Source organism: Leopardus geoffroyi, chromosome D2, assembly GCF_018350155.1.
Source record: "Leopardus geoffroyi isolate Oge1 chromosome D2, O.geoffroyi_Oge1_pat1.0, whole genome shotgun sequence".
In the NCBI taxonomy this organism is placed as follows: domain Eukaryota; kingdom Metazoa; phylum Chordata; class Mammalia; order Carnivora; family Felidae; genus Leopardus; species Leopardus geoffroyi.
In genome coordinates this window covers 63,738,134-63,754,552 of record NC_059334.1, presented here as the reverse complement: position 1 = coordinate 63,754,552, position 16,419 = coordinate 63,738,134, and the positions used below count along the sequence as shown (strand labels likewise).

The 16,419-nt window shown below is 41.7% G+C and overlaps 1 protein-coding gene across 2 annotated transcripts in view; it reads right to left on the bottom strand.

Moving 5' to 3' along the window:
• The window catches only part of SORCS3 (sortilin related VPS10 domain containing receptor 3), a 593,451-nt gene that overhangs the window by 128,319 nt on the left and 448,713 nt on the right, over positions 1 to 16,419 (bottom strand). For both annotated transcript variants that reach the window (XM_045438831.1, XM_045438829.1), the window contains exon 7: positions 16,176 to 16,294. In XM_045438831.1, coding sequence (XP_045294787.1) covers positions 16,176 to 16,294 — 119 coding nt within the window. The remainder of the gene's footprint in view (positions 1 to 16,175; positions 16,295 to 16,419) is intronic.

Sequence of the window (16,419 nt, the reverse complement as noted above, 5' to 3'; positions counted from 1 at the left end):
CAACACTGAAGAAATAACTTGGGAAATACTCCTGAATAACAGTCACCAGCCCATGTTTAACTAAATGAAGCATCCTGTAGAGTGAGCAGACTTCTGGAACTGCAGCATTAGAAGGGAACTCTGGAATCATATACTCCATTGCCTTCCCAACTGGATTCTATGGAGTTTGGGAATCCTACAGTGATGCCTTGGGAGTGTCCAAAATGGATGAAGAAGAGGCTGAGTGGGTAGGAGAGCTCCTATAGCCCCCTGACCCTCTTTAAACTAGATCATTCCCTTGTATCTGTTTTGCATCTTGGAATTCCTTGGAAAGGTTGTATGAAAAGCAGTTCCCACTGTTAAGAACCACAACAACAAAAGGTTAAGAGCTCTTCTTGGATGCAATTCTTTCTTTTTGTGACAAGGAAACTGAGCTCTAGGGAGGAAGGTGGTGGCCCAATGTCACCGGGTGGGTTAATGGTAAGAACAGACTTACATCTAGCAATGCTGTACTGCCCACCCCCACATCCCCCACCAACCTGTACCCCCATCTGGTGGCAAACTATCTCCTGCCATGGAAGGGTCTCTTTCTTAGAGCATTTGCTGCTCTGAAAATTAGACTCCTCAAGTCAATTCTCTGCTTGGAGACCTAGCCTGAGCCTTGCCTTCTCCAGGAAAGTACCTCTGATCATATCATGCCTCATGGATCTCCCTCACTCTGAGAAATGGCCTAGCACTTTCTCAAGAGCTTTTGAACATTGCTCAGAGAGAGTGTCAGGCCTTGTAGTCCCACCACCGCACTTAGTCTGAAACAGAACGAGGACAACATTGTCAGTCTTGTTTACCAGTATATTCCCTTCCTTGAGAATAACAGGAACATATCAAGTGCTCAACACATGGTTGTTGAATGAATGAATGAATGAATGATCAACACTTCTGTCTCAGACAGAACCTCTCACAGCCCTGGGTACATAGTAGGTACTCAATCAAATTAAGCTATGATCAGCCAATGGCTCCGCCACTTTTAAACTTCAAAAAGACCTTGTTCTGACTGACCATGAGGGCTTTTGGAATCAGATCCTTAAAAGTTGCTTGCAGAAATCCAAAGCGTTTGTTTACCCCATTAGCTAGCTATGGAGTTACAGGCAGAGCTATTAAAAATTGTAAAAGCCGAAACTCTGAAATAAATAGATATGTATCCTCGTTATAATGGTAATGGGGAGAGGACTGAGTTTAATAGTCTGCTTCTCAGTCCACAGCCCAACTGTCTTCATTATCGGCACTGTTGTTTTTACAATACAATTATCTTTAATAGGAGAAGGCCCCAGAAAAGAGATCCTCCTGGGAGCTGTGCTTCAGAAGAGGGGGTATTGGGAAATTGCTGGGACTTAGAAAGGGAAGGACAATGGGGAGACCCAGCTGGGTCATGACTCAGTAGCTCCTCTGTACCCCAGAATAGAACTCAAGAGAAGCTGTGCCCAGAAACACACAATGGAAACTGGATAATTCATGGCAAGAGGTACATGGTAAGTGGGGAAGGCTGGAGAAAGTGGAGCTGGGGATGGTAACTATGATTAACCATGCTGCCACTCCCCCTCCTCTGCACCCTAGTGATGAGTGTTTGAATAATCCTCTGAGTGCATGCGAGGGACGACTCTCAGAGGTGCGGGCATGATTACATTGTACTGAATCCCATTAAGCCCTTCTTTGGTTAATGGTGCAGAAAGTTTCTGATCTGAAACAAAATTGAAACAGATCCTGACAAACAGTCCACTGAACAAGGAGGGAGTAAGGCTTTCCTGCCCCTCGTGTCCACCAAGAATGGGACAACAGCTGCCTCTTTTTTACCTGTACAGTCATCCGGAAAAGTTCTGGGAACACCAGCTATTCGGTGCTAATGCAAACATCTTCTGACTGGGAAAATGAAATGAGAAATAGATCACTGTCCTCTTTTGTTATCCCTTATGACGCCAGACAGCTCTGATGTCATATCCTGACCCTGCCATCTACTAAGCTATAGGACAAAGGGGGATTCTCTAACCCTCTCTGAAATTCAGTTTCCACCCTTAAAAACTAAAGAGAATAATATCCATCACACCAAGATCCTGAGAAGATTAAAGTAGAATTAAAGAAAAGAAAATGCACACATAGCAGACATGCATTTGGCATGAAATAAACATGAGACACAACAAATAAACTGTGACAACAGTTTCACTTTGCTGACTGGTGGGTAATAACTGGTGGTGTGGCGAGGTGGAAACCGCATTCTGAAGCATCACTGCTTTGGAAACAGGAAATTACAGATTTTCCAATAGTGGAGGAGACTGAGAAGTGTGTGGCCGATCTCATTCTTTTGGGCTGAATTACAGAAACACTTGTGGTCCCCTGGACAACATATCCACTTTCCAGGCCAGCATTCACAGGCTGCACCTAATCATATGAGGCTCCCGGATAATTAAACACCATGAGTGCCACCGTTCCTATAAAATACACTGCACAGCATACACGCCACGCCACTACTCTTCCTTCTCATGCCCATGGAGACACTACTAATTAACGACAACAGTCTTTCCTACTGAAGCACGACAACACAGCCTTCTATGCAGCTATTAGTAATTACTCAAAGGTGATACACAAAATGGAAACAATTCGACACCCTGGGGCCAGACATATCCCATCCATGTACTACTAGAAAAGCAAATACCTGTGTTATAATATGGGGCAAATTACAGAACAATTCACTGAGATTAAGGGAAAACATTCCTTGCTATGCTGGCCTAGTAAATAACAGTATGTAACTTTCACAGAGCCTCAGCAGATCTCCTGGGAAATAAACAAGTCGTCACCATTTATTAGGGACATGCACAGCAAAGCTCTGAAAGGAGCAAAAAGACACCAAGCCAAAAGGATTGATGGGCATTCTGTAAATAAAGAGCCCCTCCTGGAGCCTCTCTGTCTCAGCAGGAGACACTGGGGAATCATCAGCATCTGGATGGTAATTGATGCCAGGCTGTAAGAATCAATGAGACAGGATTGCTCAGAGAGCACAGGAAGTGAACAGAGAAGAGGAACCTATGAAAAGCTCTGAGAACAACCCATATTTCAAGGGTAGGCACAGGAAGAGGCACCTGTTTAGGAGAGGAAGAAGATGCTAGATGCTGGAGAAAGAAGTAGGAGGAGTAGCTGAAGCACACATTGTCAAAGAAGCAAGGGTGAATGTGCTTCCAGAGCGAAGCAGCAGCCAAGAGACCCCAGTGCCGCAGATGGGTCAACTAAGTTAATTATCGAGAGGTGTTGTCTAGATATAATTCAGAGACATCTTTGACGAACTTGGCAAAAGTAATTTCAATGGAGTGGACAAGGAGCAAGTCAGTCTCAAGTGGGTTAAAGAGAAGGAAATGAAAAAACGGGACAATGAATATAGATAGCTCTTAAGAATCTGCTTGCAAATGAAAGATGGGACATTTATAGACAGGAACATGGGATTCAAAGAAAGTTTTCTTGTTTTTTTTTTTTTTAATTTAAGGATAGTAGATATTTAAAAATATTTAAATACTGATGGGAAGTCTGAAACAGGAAGGAATATTGAAGAGATAGGGGAAGAAGGATAATGGGTAAAGCCAGGTGCCTGAGAAGTCAGAAGGGATGGGATTGGGCGTTTGGATTGGGAAATTTTATATAGCCATGAAGATGATTCTTTTTACTTTCCTTGGATAGTTCGATCTATCCACATACTGGATACATAGTAAGGACTCCATAAATTTGAGGGTTTTTTTTTTTTTTGTTTTTTTTTTTTTTAGTTTCTTTGAGTTGGGTTCCATCTGCCTTGAAATGTAGAGCCTGAGACCAGGGCTTTTATGCAGGTAGTACTTGTTGTTGTTTTCTGCGGGAGGCTCTTTTGTCTGTTTGTTTGCTTGAGTTTGAGAAATGATCCTAGGGAACAGAAGTGGCAGAACTAGAGAGTGGAAAACAAGGAGGGAGAAAAAGCCGTCCCAGGGAGTGTCACTCAACCGGTTATTACTATGAGTAACTGGGGCCCAACCCCACTGGGGACACTCTAAAGACCCCTAGAGAACGAGGCTCAGTATCGCCCTCCTGACACAGGAAGAGAGGAGTGAGTATCCACTGGCTCCTGACTCCTATCAGTCTAATTGTCCAGGAGGGTCTTGACACCTTTGCACCTCAAGGTTTGTACCTGCATCAGGATGGCTAAGGGGTCTCTCATAAGTATCCCATTTAGGGAGGAATCAGCCCAGAACAAAAAGCAAGAGGATCACAGTGAAGCTGAGGCAAGGTGACATCAGGCCACCTGTGTGCACAGCTAGCTGCGGAGCAAACAGGAGCCAGAAGGACGTGAGATAGGACCTTTGCGATGCCCAGCACGAAGATCAACTAAGCATCATGACCTTCACAATCAGGTTGCTCATTTGTTTTTGTACACTGAGGCATTTCAAATACTAACAGCAACTTTTACATCAAGCCACTAAAATCATTGCCTGTACAGGAGACACATCCCAGCAACATGCTATTTAAGGATCTTCCATTAGCGCTGGCTGTTGAAAACAACTCACTTAAGATTCTGAAAGCGCTTCAAGAATATTCACCTGAAGATGTCTTTATTGAATTTCTTTTGAAGATGGTGTCTGCAACTCTTTCATTTTCCTTTAAACTCCTGTGTTGTAAATGTGTCCCTAATGATGAGATTGCTATTTATTTAACATTCAAATCTCTCCCATTAAGGCCAAATTAACATCATTTAAAATATTGCCAAATAGTTTTTCTTTGAATAATTACACTCTATTAATTTCTGCCTCAGGGCTTTTTTTTTTTTTTTTTTTCTTTCAGAAAGATAACTCTAGAGTGGCCATGCTAGAGAGGCTTTTCTACCTCCCACAGTGGTGCCTAAACCAGGTTCTTAAACAACTATCAAAACCCAGGGGAGCTGGGGGCAAACATGCTACAAGAAGGTACTCAAGAGTCTGGCAAGATAATTAAACCCCAGAATATCTACAGTTACATAGCTGTCATTAGAAGCTGGTTTCTTTGAAGCACTATGGAAGGTATGTGGGAAGATTCTATCATGCACGTATGTTGATACATGAGTTGAATCCATGAATAATTACCAAATGAATTTGGGGAAAAGATTTAGGAATCTTCCATAGGAGAGGCTTATAAAAACTCTTAAATGAGAATGTGCATACACAAACGTAGCGAATCTGATTTTTGCATGCGGATTAATCTCTTGATCCTTGCGTTTTACAGGGTTCTGTTCTTTTCAAAGCATTTCAAAGCCATTATTATCTCCCTTGATCCTCACAAAAACCTTCCAATTCAGGCAGGGCCAGGGGCATCATTCCATTTTCCAGAAATGAGAAGATGAGCGTTCTGAAAGTCCAAATGAGTTGCCCAGTGTTCCCTGGCTGGTAAGGTGGCGGAGCCCCGACTACAACCCAGGTGTTCAAGTTCAGGGTCCTCTGCCCCACATCAAACCACAGGCTACTTGAATCATAAACTGTCTGAGAGCAGGAACAATGCCTTCTTCCTCTGCCACGCTCCAGTGTACCTGGCATACATCAAGGACCTCAAGAAGCATCTGTTACCTAGCTACTAGTACTTGTTAATTGCTAATACTTCTAGAACATCTTTTCAACTCTTCACAACAGCAAGTTGTGTCCAAATTGCTGACTGGCTTCACTGTAGCCCTGGAGTTATCCTAGGACTTCTTTTCTGCGTGCCATTGATCCGCACACAGAATTCCTTGCTGTAGGGGGGGCCTTCTCTCCTGACTACACCCACACATTACCAGGAGTTGAAAGTGCGGATCTCCACACTCACACTGGTCTAGTTGTGGACGTTGAGAAGGATTTGGCAGAGTTGGGATGACCTTCCCTTTGAATTTTCTGCTTTATCTACACCTCTAGAAGATGTAGCGTGTGTGTATGTTAATTATGGATCGGTCAGTGTTTTCTCTTGTGTTTTAGATAGCTGTATTAGAACTGGGTTTTTCCCCCCACAACTGCACTCACAATAAAACTTTATTCAATGAGGAAATGAATCCTCATTACACTGAAGGCCACCTCCCATGCCATGAAGGGAGGATGAGGCCAGGCTTTGCATAGTTCGGTAAAGACACACAAATCTCTCACGATGGCTTACTAGGGCTCTGTTCCTGTTTCTTCATCATACCTCCTAATAGCCAGGGTATCAATCCTATCACTGAAGGGATTTTACTGCTATCACTGCTGAACTACCTATTTTCCAGGATAATCATTAGAAAAGCTACTCCATAAGGAGAAAAGACAGGATTTCCAACCTTCTTGGCTCAGAACACAGAAACCAACTTATCTCTCTCCCCCTGCCCCTACAGAGGAAAGCCGATTTCTCTTTTATCCATGTGGAACGGAGGCATTTCAGGCAGACGCTTTCCCATTAAAACAAGGGCTCTTCTGGGAAGGATTAGCTCCTTTTGATTTCACTATGAAACCCCAGGCCCCCAGGCCCCCTGCACAGAAAAGGCATTGACAGATTAACAAATTTCACAGTGTTCTGTACATCTTCAGCTCGGCTGAAAGCTGGAGATCAAACACTAGGCCCCCTCAAGCAAAACCATCAAGATGACTATCTTTACCTCTTTGTCAATAGAAAAATAAAAGGTGAGGCAGAACCTTCGGGGTCTCTTCTGAACTGTAGGAGCCACATGAGTAGTATAGGGACCCTTCAACGACACACAAGATACAGATCAAAAATAATCATGTTGAAAAAAAAAAAGAAAGAAAGAAATGACTGGGCATGAGGAGCTTTCCTTTAGGAGGGTAAAGTTTTTTAAGGGTGAATTTTTTTTTTATTTTTTTTTTCAATGTTTATTTATTTTTGGGACAGAGAGAGACAGAGCATGAACGGGGGAGGGGCAGAGAGAGAGGGAGACACAGAATCAGAAACAGGCTCCAGGCTCTGAGCCATCAGCCCAGAGCCTGACGCGGGGCTCGAACTCACGGACCGCGAGATTGTGACCTGGCTGAAGTCGGACGCTTAACCGACTGCGCCACCCAGGCGCCCCAAGGGTGAATTTTTTAATGCAAAATTAATGGGAAGTTTATTATGAAGTAGTTACCTGGGTTTTTCGTTATTAACTTTACTCTCAAATGTGTGCATATACATTTGTATATGACTCACTAATGGGTAAACAATTATGCCTTAAACACACACATAACATTTATTAATCTGCAGAGAAAGGAAATGGATCCATGTCACATGAATCCCGAATGGTTCGGTTGTCCACACCCAAAAAGCCTGAACTGTGACCCATGGAACCAACAGTGCTACAAAAAGTTGGCAGTTTCAAACATTTCTTAGCAGCAGATTGCTTTCGTCAGATGCAAAAAGTATTAAGAACCCTGACATACAGAACAAACAAAAGCTGAGGTGTGCTATTTAAGGAGGGGGTAAGAGGGCCAGATACCCTCTTCCATTTTTCCATAGCTCCTGAGACAAGTTACCTAAGACTCCATGTAAAAACTGCCAAGAACCACATTTAGCAGGGCGGGGGGGGGGGGGGGGGGGGGGGGGGGGGGGGAGGAGGAGCCAGAAAGAGTGAAGGGGATGGACTGGCGTCCTTTTCCGTAAGATTCTTCCTCAGGTGTATGTCTCTGGTGGCACTAAAACAAAATAAAAGATACCAATACTCTACAAAACTAGAAAATTCAAGTGAATAGACCCCTTAAAGTTATGAAAAAACAAACCCACCAAAGTCCTTTATGCTCCTCCTATTGTTATGTAGCTGCTCCAACTGCAGGCAAAGAAAATAATGTGGCTGTACAAGGCTCCCCTTTGAGACCCCAACTATGGAGTGACAGCAAGCATCTTTCAGAAAAGACACAGTTCTCAATGTCCAGCTCTACCTTAGCGGTACTCCCCAGAGAGGTCACCCATGAGGGGGCGTGCTGGACCCAAGCCTCCCTGCACTACAGCTTTTGAGATCATTCTTTTCAGTAGCTTTTGCTGGCAGGGTCGGCAGAACGCCACCTACCCTGATGGCCTGATGCCCTGCTCACATATAAATCTGTGGGTTTACACCCTGGAGTGAGAAGCTACTGTTGCTCTGAGGAGTTTCTGCCCTCCCAAAAGCCTTCGGCGGCAGCTTACTTCCATGAACAGAATGAGGAGTCTTTGCCTTTTCCTTGCTTCTGAGATAGACATTAGGCACTGCAGTCCAAATCTCGCCTTCCCCACAAAGCCTTTCCTGATGCCCATTTCAATTTTCAAAACCCATCCCCTCCAAGAAAGATTCAAAACTCGCACTGATTTCAGACATTTCTCTGAGGTGGCTTCCAATAATTAAAACAAAAGCAATAGGCCACAACAACAAATCAACAGATAAAGGAAAGCAGCCACATAAACACAAATGGCCAGCAGTCGAGGAGAAAAGGAAGAATAATAACACACAATTTGATGCAGGGAAGCTGCTATAATTGACACAAAACTTAGTTGTGAGCTTTTTAGCACTACAAAGAGGGAAACGCGCAATTACCTAGATTTAATGAAAGGAAACAGAAAAGGTTCACCTCCCCAGGACTGTCCTACCTGACAGCCCTGCCACTTCACTCCCTCCCACAACTACACCTATCCTTGGACAAAGAGATCCCCTGGCATTGTTTTCTCGTACTTTCTTAACTTCATCCCTGCCTCCCTTCCGCCTGGAATGCTCTTTTGCCTTCACTTACCCAGCTGGTACTCCTAGTCTCCCTTGCTGGAAAGCTTGCACAGACCCTCCTTCCGAAGCTCCCCCCACTTGCTTTAAGAGCAACATGTGCTTTGCATTAACACAGCTCTCATCATGCTACATAATAATTGTTTAGCTGTCTGTGTTCCCCACTGGGCTGACTGTATTTTAATATATTTAAATGAATGAATATGAAAAGGGTACTGAATAACATAATGGATAATTGTTGGACAGCAGTTTTATAAAAATGCAGAGACATCCTACATACGGTCATTTCTTGTGCGGTGAACAATTGGCAATTACCCAAAGTTGTCTCATATTGTTAGTTGGGGAAACAAGATTCCCTTGCTTTAAAAAGATAACTAACCGCATTCCCTGAGAATAAGGACGGTGTCTTATCTTCTCAGTTCAGTTCAGTTCAATAAACATTTATTGAGTACCAGTCATTATGCTAAGTGCAGGAGAAACAATGATGAATAAGACATAGTCTTGTTCCTCTTAAAGTTTACAGACCTGGCTGGGGAGACATAACACACGTGGATAAGTAGTCAGCAAAGGGGCTTGGTCCAAACCTGATCAAGGATGCCAGGGAAGACTTTCTACAGGCAGCAATGCCTAAGATGAATCTAAGGATAAGTTTGTCCAGTAAAGGGACATTCCAAGCAGGTGGGAAAACGCAAGAAAGGCATGTTAGGCAACAGATGACATGATGTGTGTATGGAGACCAAACAGGTTTATCGTTTATGGGAGGGTAAAATATAACCAGGAAGGTATATGGGGATTCCCATGAAGCTAATGGAGTATGCAGGATCCGGATCGTACAGGGCCTTGTAGGCAATGTTAAGGAAATTAGATTTTAACCTATAGGTGATGAGCAGCCACTGAAGACAGGAACATTGATTTTTGTTGTAAATAAATTACTTTGAAAGTAGTGTTGTGAATGGATTGGGGGTGGGGGTTGCTGGTCTCAGAATGAGAAAATCAGTTTGCAAGCTTTTGTGACATTTCAGAAAATACATGATTAAGGTTTATAAATGGTTTTAAATAGCCAAGTAATAATGGTGTTTCCCTTTTCCTCTCATAAATCACCCTAAAGCAACAAGGAAAACAAGAAATAAAAATACAAACTCAATACTCAATGAAAATATAACCCTGAAACACAATATATGTGGAAGCCAAATTCAGTGAAGAACAAACAGAGTACCGACAGGCACCAGGGCAAAAAATGCCTACAGCTACAAATCTTAGATCAAGCTAGAGAAATAGCATTCTCCAAAGATGACATTTCCCAAGGAGCAAAACTAACAATCAATTATTTGGAACCTAGGGACTGTGGCCCAGGAATTGGCAGTTTATTTATTCTTAGAGCTGGCTAATGACGAGAAGTTGGAGAGGTGTGGCTGGATGAAGAAGCAGCCAGGTGGTTTTACCTTTTGTAAAGAACTCATTCACAGACAAACTATCTTTAGTTATATGGAACCTCACTGAGAAACAAAGAAGATTCTTGTTAAGCTGAAAGAGTTCTGGTCTGTCACCAAGAAGAATCTCCTCAAATAGTCCAGAAGAGCTCATGCCATAAAAAAAAATGAATGATGGTTAAGAACCTAAAGATAAAAGAAAATATTGCAGGGATTATAAAATACTATGGCCAAATGAGAGAGAAAGGGACAGAAAAAACAGCAGACTCAGAAAATAAATCTGCCTCCAGGAAGCAAATGAAAATTGTGCCCATACTGCTATGATTAAAAATAGCCTGTATGATGAGGAGATTACCTCTGTAAGAGAAGACTTCAAAGTAGAAATACAAGAGCTAAGAATAGATACGTTGGGACAACAAAAGTGATAAAATATAAGCTGGCAAAGTTCAGAAAATAAGTTCAACAAGAGCAGCAAAAAAATATAAAAAAGAGCCTGGACACTGCCAAATACTTGTTCAGGGATAATGTGGGTAAGACTTTCCAGTATTTTTTTTTTTAATGTTTATTTATTATTGAGAGACAGAGAGAGACAGAGCATGAGCAGGGGAGGGGCAGAGGGAGAGAAGGAGACACACAATCTGAAGCAGGTTCTAGGCTCTGAGCTGGCAGCACAGAGCTTGATGCAGGGCTCAAACTCACAAACTGTGAGATCATGACCTGAGCCAAAGCCAGACACTTAACTGACTGAGCCACCCAGGCACCCTTTTTTTTTTTTTTTTTTTTTTTTAATATCACTTTGCTCAGTGAGTTAAAACTGATTAGAAGGGGAAAAAAAATAATGACTCTCCTTTGATTTTCCTGTCTACTGCACACATCCTAAATGTCCTGGAGAAAGAGAAACAAAATAATTAAACTGAAATAAAATATATGTTTCAAAATATAAGCAACAGAAAGTTCTGAGATATTAAAAAGGAAGGAGAAATTGAACCAACTGAATGAGACTTACATTTCAGGAAAAGAAACTCACACAGTATGATCAACCACAGAACATACATTAACAAAGCAAATAGTATTAAAAATAAATATTTTTAAAAAGGACTTTTAGGTATCAAGGGGGAAAAAATTAAGATACCCAAAAGGGAAATATCAGACTGGCCTGACACAGTAACATTCAGTAAGTTAATGGAGCAAAGTTATCATGGAAAGCAAATAATACATGCATTTTATAGCTTAAAAAAGGAAATTAAACCTAAAGAGGGAAACTGTTTACAACATTCAAGAATTCACCTTTTTTGTGGGATGCCTGGGTGGCTAAGTCAGTTAAGTATCTGACTCTTGATTTTGTCTCAGGTTATGGTCTCACTGTTCATGAGATGGAGCCCCACATTGGGCTCTGTGTTGTCAGCTGCTTGGGATTCCCTCTTTCCCTCTCTCTCTGCCCCTCCCCTTCTCACACTTTCTCTCTCTCTCCCTCTTTCTCTCTCTCTCTTTCTCTCTCACAAAATAAATAAACATTTTTTTAAAAGAATTTACCTTTCTTGAAGACATTACTAAAGGACAAATTTCAGGGGCACCTGGGTGGCTCAGTCAATTAAGTGTCCGACTTCAGCTCAGGTTTGAGTTGGAGCCCCACATTGGGCTCTGTGCTGACAGCTAAGAGCCTGGAGCCTGCTTCAGATTTTGTGTGTCTCTCTCTCTCTCTCTCTCTCTCTCTCTCTCTGCCACTGCCCTTCTCATGCTCTCTCTCTCTCTCTCTCTCTCTCGCTCTCTCTCTCAAAAAATAATTTAAAAAATTAAAAAAGAAAAAAAAGAAAAACTGAAGGACAAACTTCAGACAACCAAGAAAAAAATGCAAAAACTACAGAAAGGAACTAGATTTACCCAAATAACTAAGATCAAAATAAATGCAGGAATGATCATTCACAGCAGAATGTAAATGCTCTGAATGATTTAATTAACAAAACTAGAATTGGATACAGGTCATAAACACAGGCTAGTTTTTTCTACCTTTGTTCAACAGTACTTCGTAAAATATTTAAGTCTAAGAGAATTATATTTGAAGATAGAAAAGCAAACAAAGAGATAATATGACCAACCCAAAACAAGTGGTGAAGGAATCTAAGAGAGAGGGGAGGAAAGAGAAATGTATGGAAATTGCATCACGGCTCACAAAAGGAAATCAATAGATATTATCCAGAAATAGAAGATTTGCTGTTATATTCATAAAGCTAAGTAGCTAGAACAAATATTCAAAATTATCAAAGAAACCCAGAGGCAGGAAAGCAGGAAAAGAGATCATACAATGACTTTTTTAAAAAAGAAGCAATTTTAACTAAAAGCTAAGCATACACTGTCAGAAATAAGACACATCTATCATACTGATCAATGCATAAGGCCAAACTCACCTATGAGAAGGAAAGGACTCATTAAATACTGATGGCCAAACAATACACAACTATACCTTCAGTATGAGCAGCGGTTCATATGTAACCCACTCACATTCTTTTACCTTATTTTAAATTTAGCCAATTGATAGTTGCAAATAACAGCATTTAATCTGTGTTTGGTGGTTGATGAAATTCCATGCTTTTCTCAAGGGTATTGGCCTTTTGCATTATTTGGGGCATTGTTATTCCATTGCTTCCCATCTCTCTCATAGTTTTCTTTTTAAAAATCTGAAAACAGGGGCGCCTGGGTGGCTCAGTCGGTTAAACGTCCGACTTCGGCTCAGGTCATGATCTCGCGGTCCGTGAGTTCGAGCCCCGCATCGGGCTCTGTGCTGACAGCTCAGAGCCTGGAGCCTGTTTCAGATTCTGTGTCTCCCTCTCTCTGACCCTCCCCCGTTCATGCTCTGTCTCTATCTCAAAAATAAATAAACGTTAAAAAAAAAATTAAAAAAAAAATAAAAATCTGAAAACAGCCTTCAAGTTCCTGGAATCTAATACCCTTGGTCTTTCTGTGGTTATCTCTAAACTCTGTTTCTAGGTCTCATTTACTCCCTCCTTCTCATCTCCCTAATATTAGAGTGCCCTCTGCCCTAGTCTATGAATTCTTTCTCTTTTCTGTCTATATTTATTCCCTTGATGACTTCAATTTTGCAACTCAAAAGTGACATCAACATGCTGACATGCTTCCAACTTATATCCTCAGCCCTAGTTTTCCCAACACCTCTGCTCCTAAAGCCAGCCTCAAATCTCTACCTGTTCCCGACACATTGCCATGTGGGGCTCAAGAAAGTACAGGGCCTAACACACCTGGCTCCACGTGTCCATCTGACTGCTGACTCCTGCTACCCTCTTCTGGTTCACCACTCACCGAATGAGACTTTTTCAGGTCATCTTAAAAAAAAAAAATAGTAGTATCCACAGATGTCTAACATTCACATTCCTCATTAATTTTCATCTAAAACATTATCATCATCTAATATATTTGGTAGATAGATGAATAGATGATAGCACAAGATAGAAAGATAGAGAGCAACATTTACAGAGCACTGTTTTTGTGTTTTACAAATGTAATTAACAAACATAATCTGCCCAGCAACCAATAAACTAAGTACTCAATTGTCCTCTTTTTACAGATAAGTCAAATGAAGTATAGCTCAAGACCACCCAGCTAAAGTGTGGCCTGTCAAGGCTGGGATAAATGCTGGCCATTGGACTCAAAACCACAGCATCTCAACCACTAATGTTTCACAGGCTTTTCATACCTATGTATATATGGATGTATATATTATATACATATTTTCCCATGTCTTCCACTGGAATATAAATACCACTTGGGCAGGAATTTTATTATGTTCACTGTCTTAACCCCAGCTCCTAGAACAGGGGCCTGAAACGTAGCAGGCTGTCAATAAAATTTTATTGACTAACGGGAACTCCCATCTCTTTCAAACAAAATAAAAATTGATGCTTATCAAAGAAAAAACTTTTGCTGGCTTGCAGTACAATAATAATAAAAAGATACTTCAGAATAGTTAGGGAAAAAATCTGGATGTCTGCCGGCAGAGTTACAGAAAACTTTATGCAATAAAAGGAAAAATGAATTTTAAAAAATCTGAACATTTAAAATTCTAAGTCATGTTTCCCAGAAACGGTCCTGTCATGTTCATCATTATATGCAGTATTAGCATTAAGGAAAGGGCAATAAGATTGGTAAATTCATAAATCATCTCTGTGCTTCTACCTTGAAAAAATTAAATAGAGATAAAGAAATAATAAAGCCTTAAACTGGGACCATGGGAATGGAATGAAAAACAAAAAAAACCATCTGAGACTAAGGGTGATATTAGCAGGGACCTGGATTCACTGAATTTGTTGTCATAGACAGATTTCCAGGTTTCTACCTTGAGTGACCAGGTAGAGGGTAATGCCACCAATGCATCAGGATCAAGGTGGACATGTTGATTTTATTCTAGCTGTGGAACATCCAAGTTGAGATATCAAGATGACTATTAGACAAGAAGGTCTGCTTTCCAGGGCAGAGGTTATAGCTCCCTGGCTTGAGATTCATCAGAACATGGAGATAGTACTTAAGACCCAAGATGGTATATACTGGGTGCAAAGAGAAGCAGGCCAAGGGCAAGAGTTAGGGAGAGCCAGAGTCATGCCTAATACTTTGTTGACTTTACTTTGCATTGTATGTGTTCAATAAATATTCATGAATAAGGCAATAATAGTGCTAATGACCTGCCAAGATTTAGACAAAAATATTCTGAGATTCTGGCTTTTACGCAAACTTAGACACAGGGATTTTCTGGAGCCACACAGACCTCTCTTTCCCTCCCTTTTTCAAGCTGGTTTTTGAGTGGATGGCTACATGTCATGTGTTTCAGACCTCAAAAGTCTACACAACTGATTTTTAAAAAGAAGTGACTCCTACATCTACAATCTACCAGTAAGACAAGTAGTCACTGAACACCCTGGATTTTCAAAGGCTTTCTGTTAGGGCCAAGGATGAGGAGAAAAATTTGTGTATAAAGTATTGTCCCTACCCTCAGATAGTATAAAATGCAATTTGGAAAGACGAAGACAAATCCACTAATATTTAAGTAACAATTCCTAATAGTCCAATGTGCTAAGGGAATAGCAGACAAGAACAGCTGCAGTGGTTCAGAGGAAGAGAGGCATACCCAGCTCCCGGGAAACGGGGCTAATCTGGACCAAAGAAACAGGAGTGGGGCAGAGAAAGTCATTCAGGTGCATAGGTCTGAGTAAACTCAGGAGAGTCTAAAGATCAAGGTTCCTATAGGAAACAGCCTGCAAACACAACTGGCAGCAGAAGGGTGGGAAAGCAGAGTGGGAGAAATCAATGCTGCTCTCAAAGGTCAAGTATGATTACACACACTCATAGACACACACACACACACACACACACACACACACACTGTAAGTCACTCTGGAGCAGAAGCATCACCTTTTCCTTTTCCTCATTTTTGTTCTTCTTTGCATCTCCTTCCAGTGAAACTCAACACCTAAAACAAGGCTTCCCTTTTCTGCCTAAAAATGTGAGTCACACCTAGTTTTCTCCGTGAGTCAGAGCTCTTGGGAGTGAAGGATTTCTAGACTCAGGACATATCAGGGAGTGGTCAGCACTGTAAAGGGAGGGCAAGATTTAGGGAGCTCTACATTTTTCTAGAAAGAAAATCCTAGAGATGCTTCATTTCTTGGGGATTCTTACTCCCAAATGAGACTGGTCACTTTGGACAGCAATGGATCATGGCTTTGATAAACTACTGAAAGTCAGATCCATTGGAGATGTGGCTCTAAGAAACTTCCAAGCCCTAGTCCAAATCCTGGTCATTTTAAAACCCTTTTGGTATAATAAAACAGCAACCCAGCTGAGGATTCGGTGGGCCACTAAAGACCCCATCCGTGATACTGACCCATAACACCTTCATCTTTCACCAGAAGTCCTGGATCCCCCAGAGAATGGGTCACCAAAGCAGAGACTCACCCCAGCTCCACGTGTTCACAACCTCGGGAATGCTGCCCTCATTTTCCTGACTTCACCTAAGCACCCCCACCTCTACCACTGAATGCATTTTCTGGACTCACCTGAATGAAGATATATTCATCCTGAACAACCAAGGAACTGATGTCAATGGAGCGGACAAAAGGCCCACTCCGAGTGGTCTCAGCACATTCCTGGATCCTGCAGGTGAGGTAGTGAGCATCTGAAATGGGAGAGCGACACTTAGACGCAAAGAGAAATGGTGAAAAAGCTCTCATCAGTACACAAGGCTCTACCCCATGGGAAATCAGTGATACATTTCAAAGCAACGAGATTTCATTCTTGTTC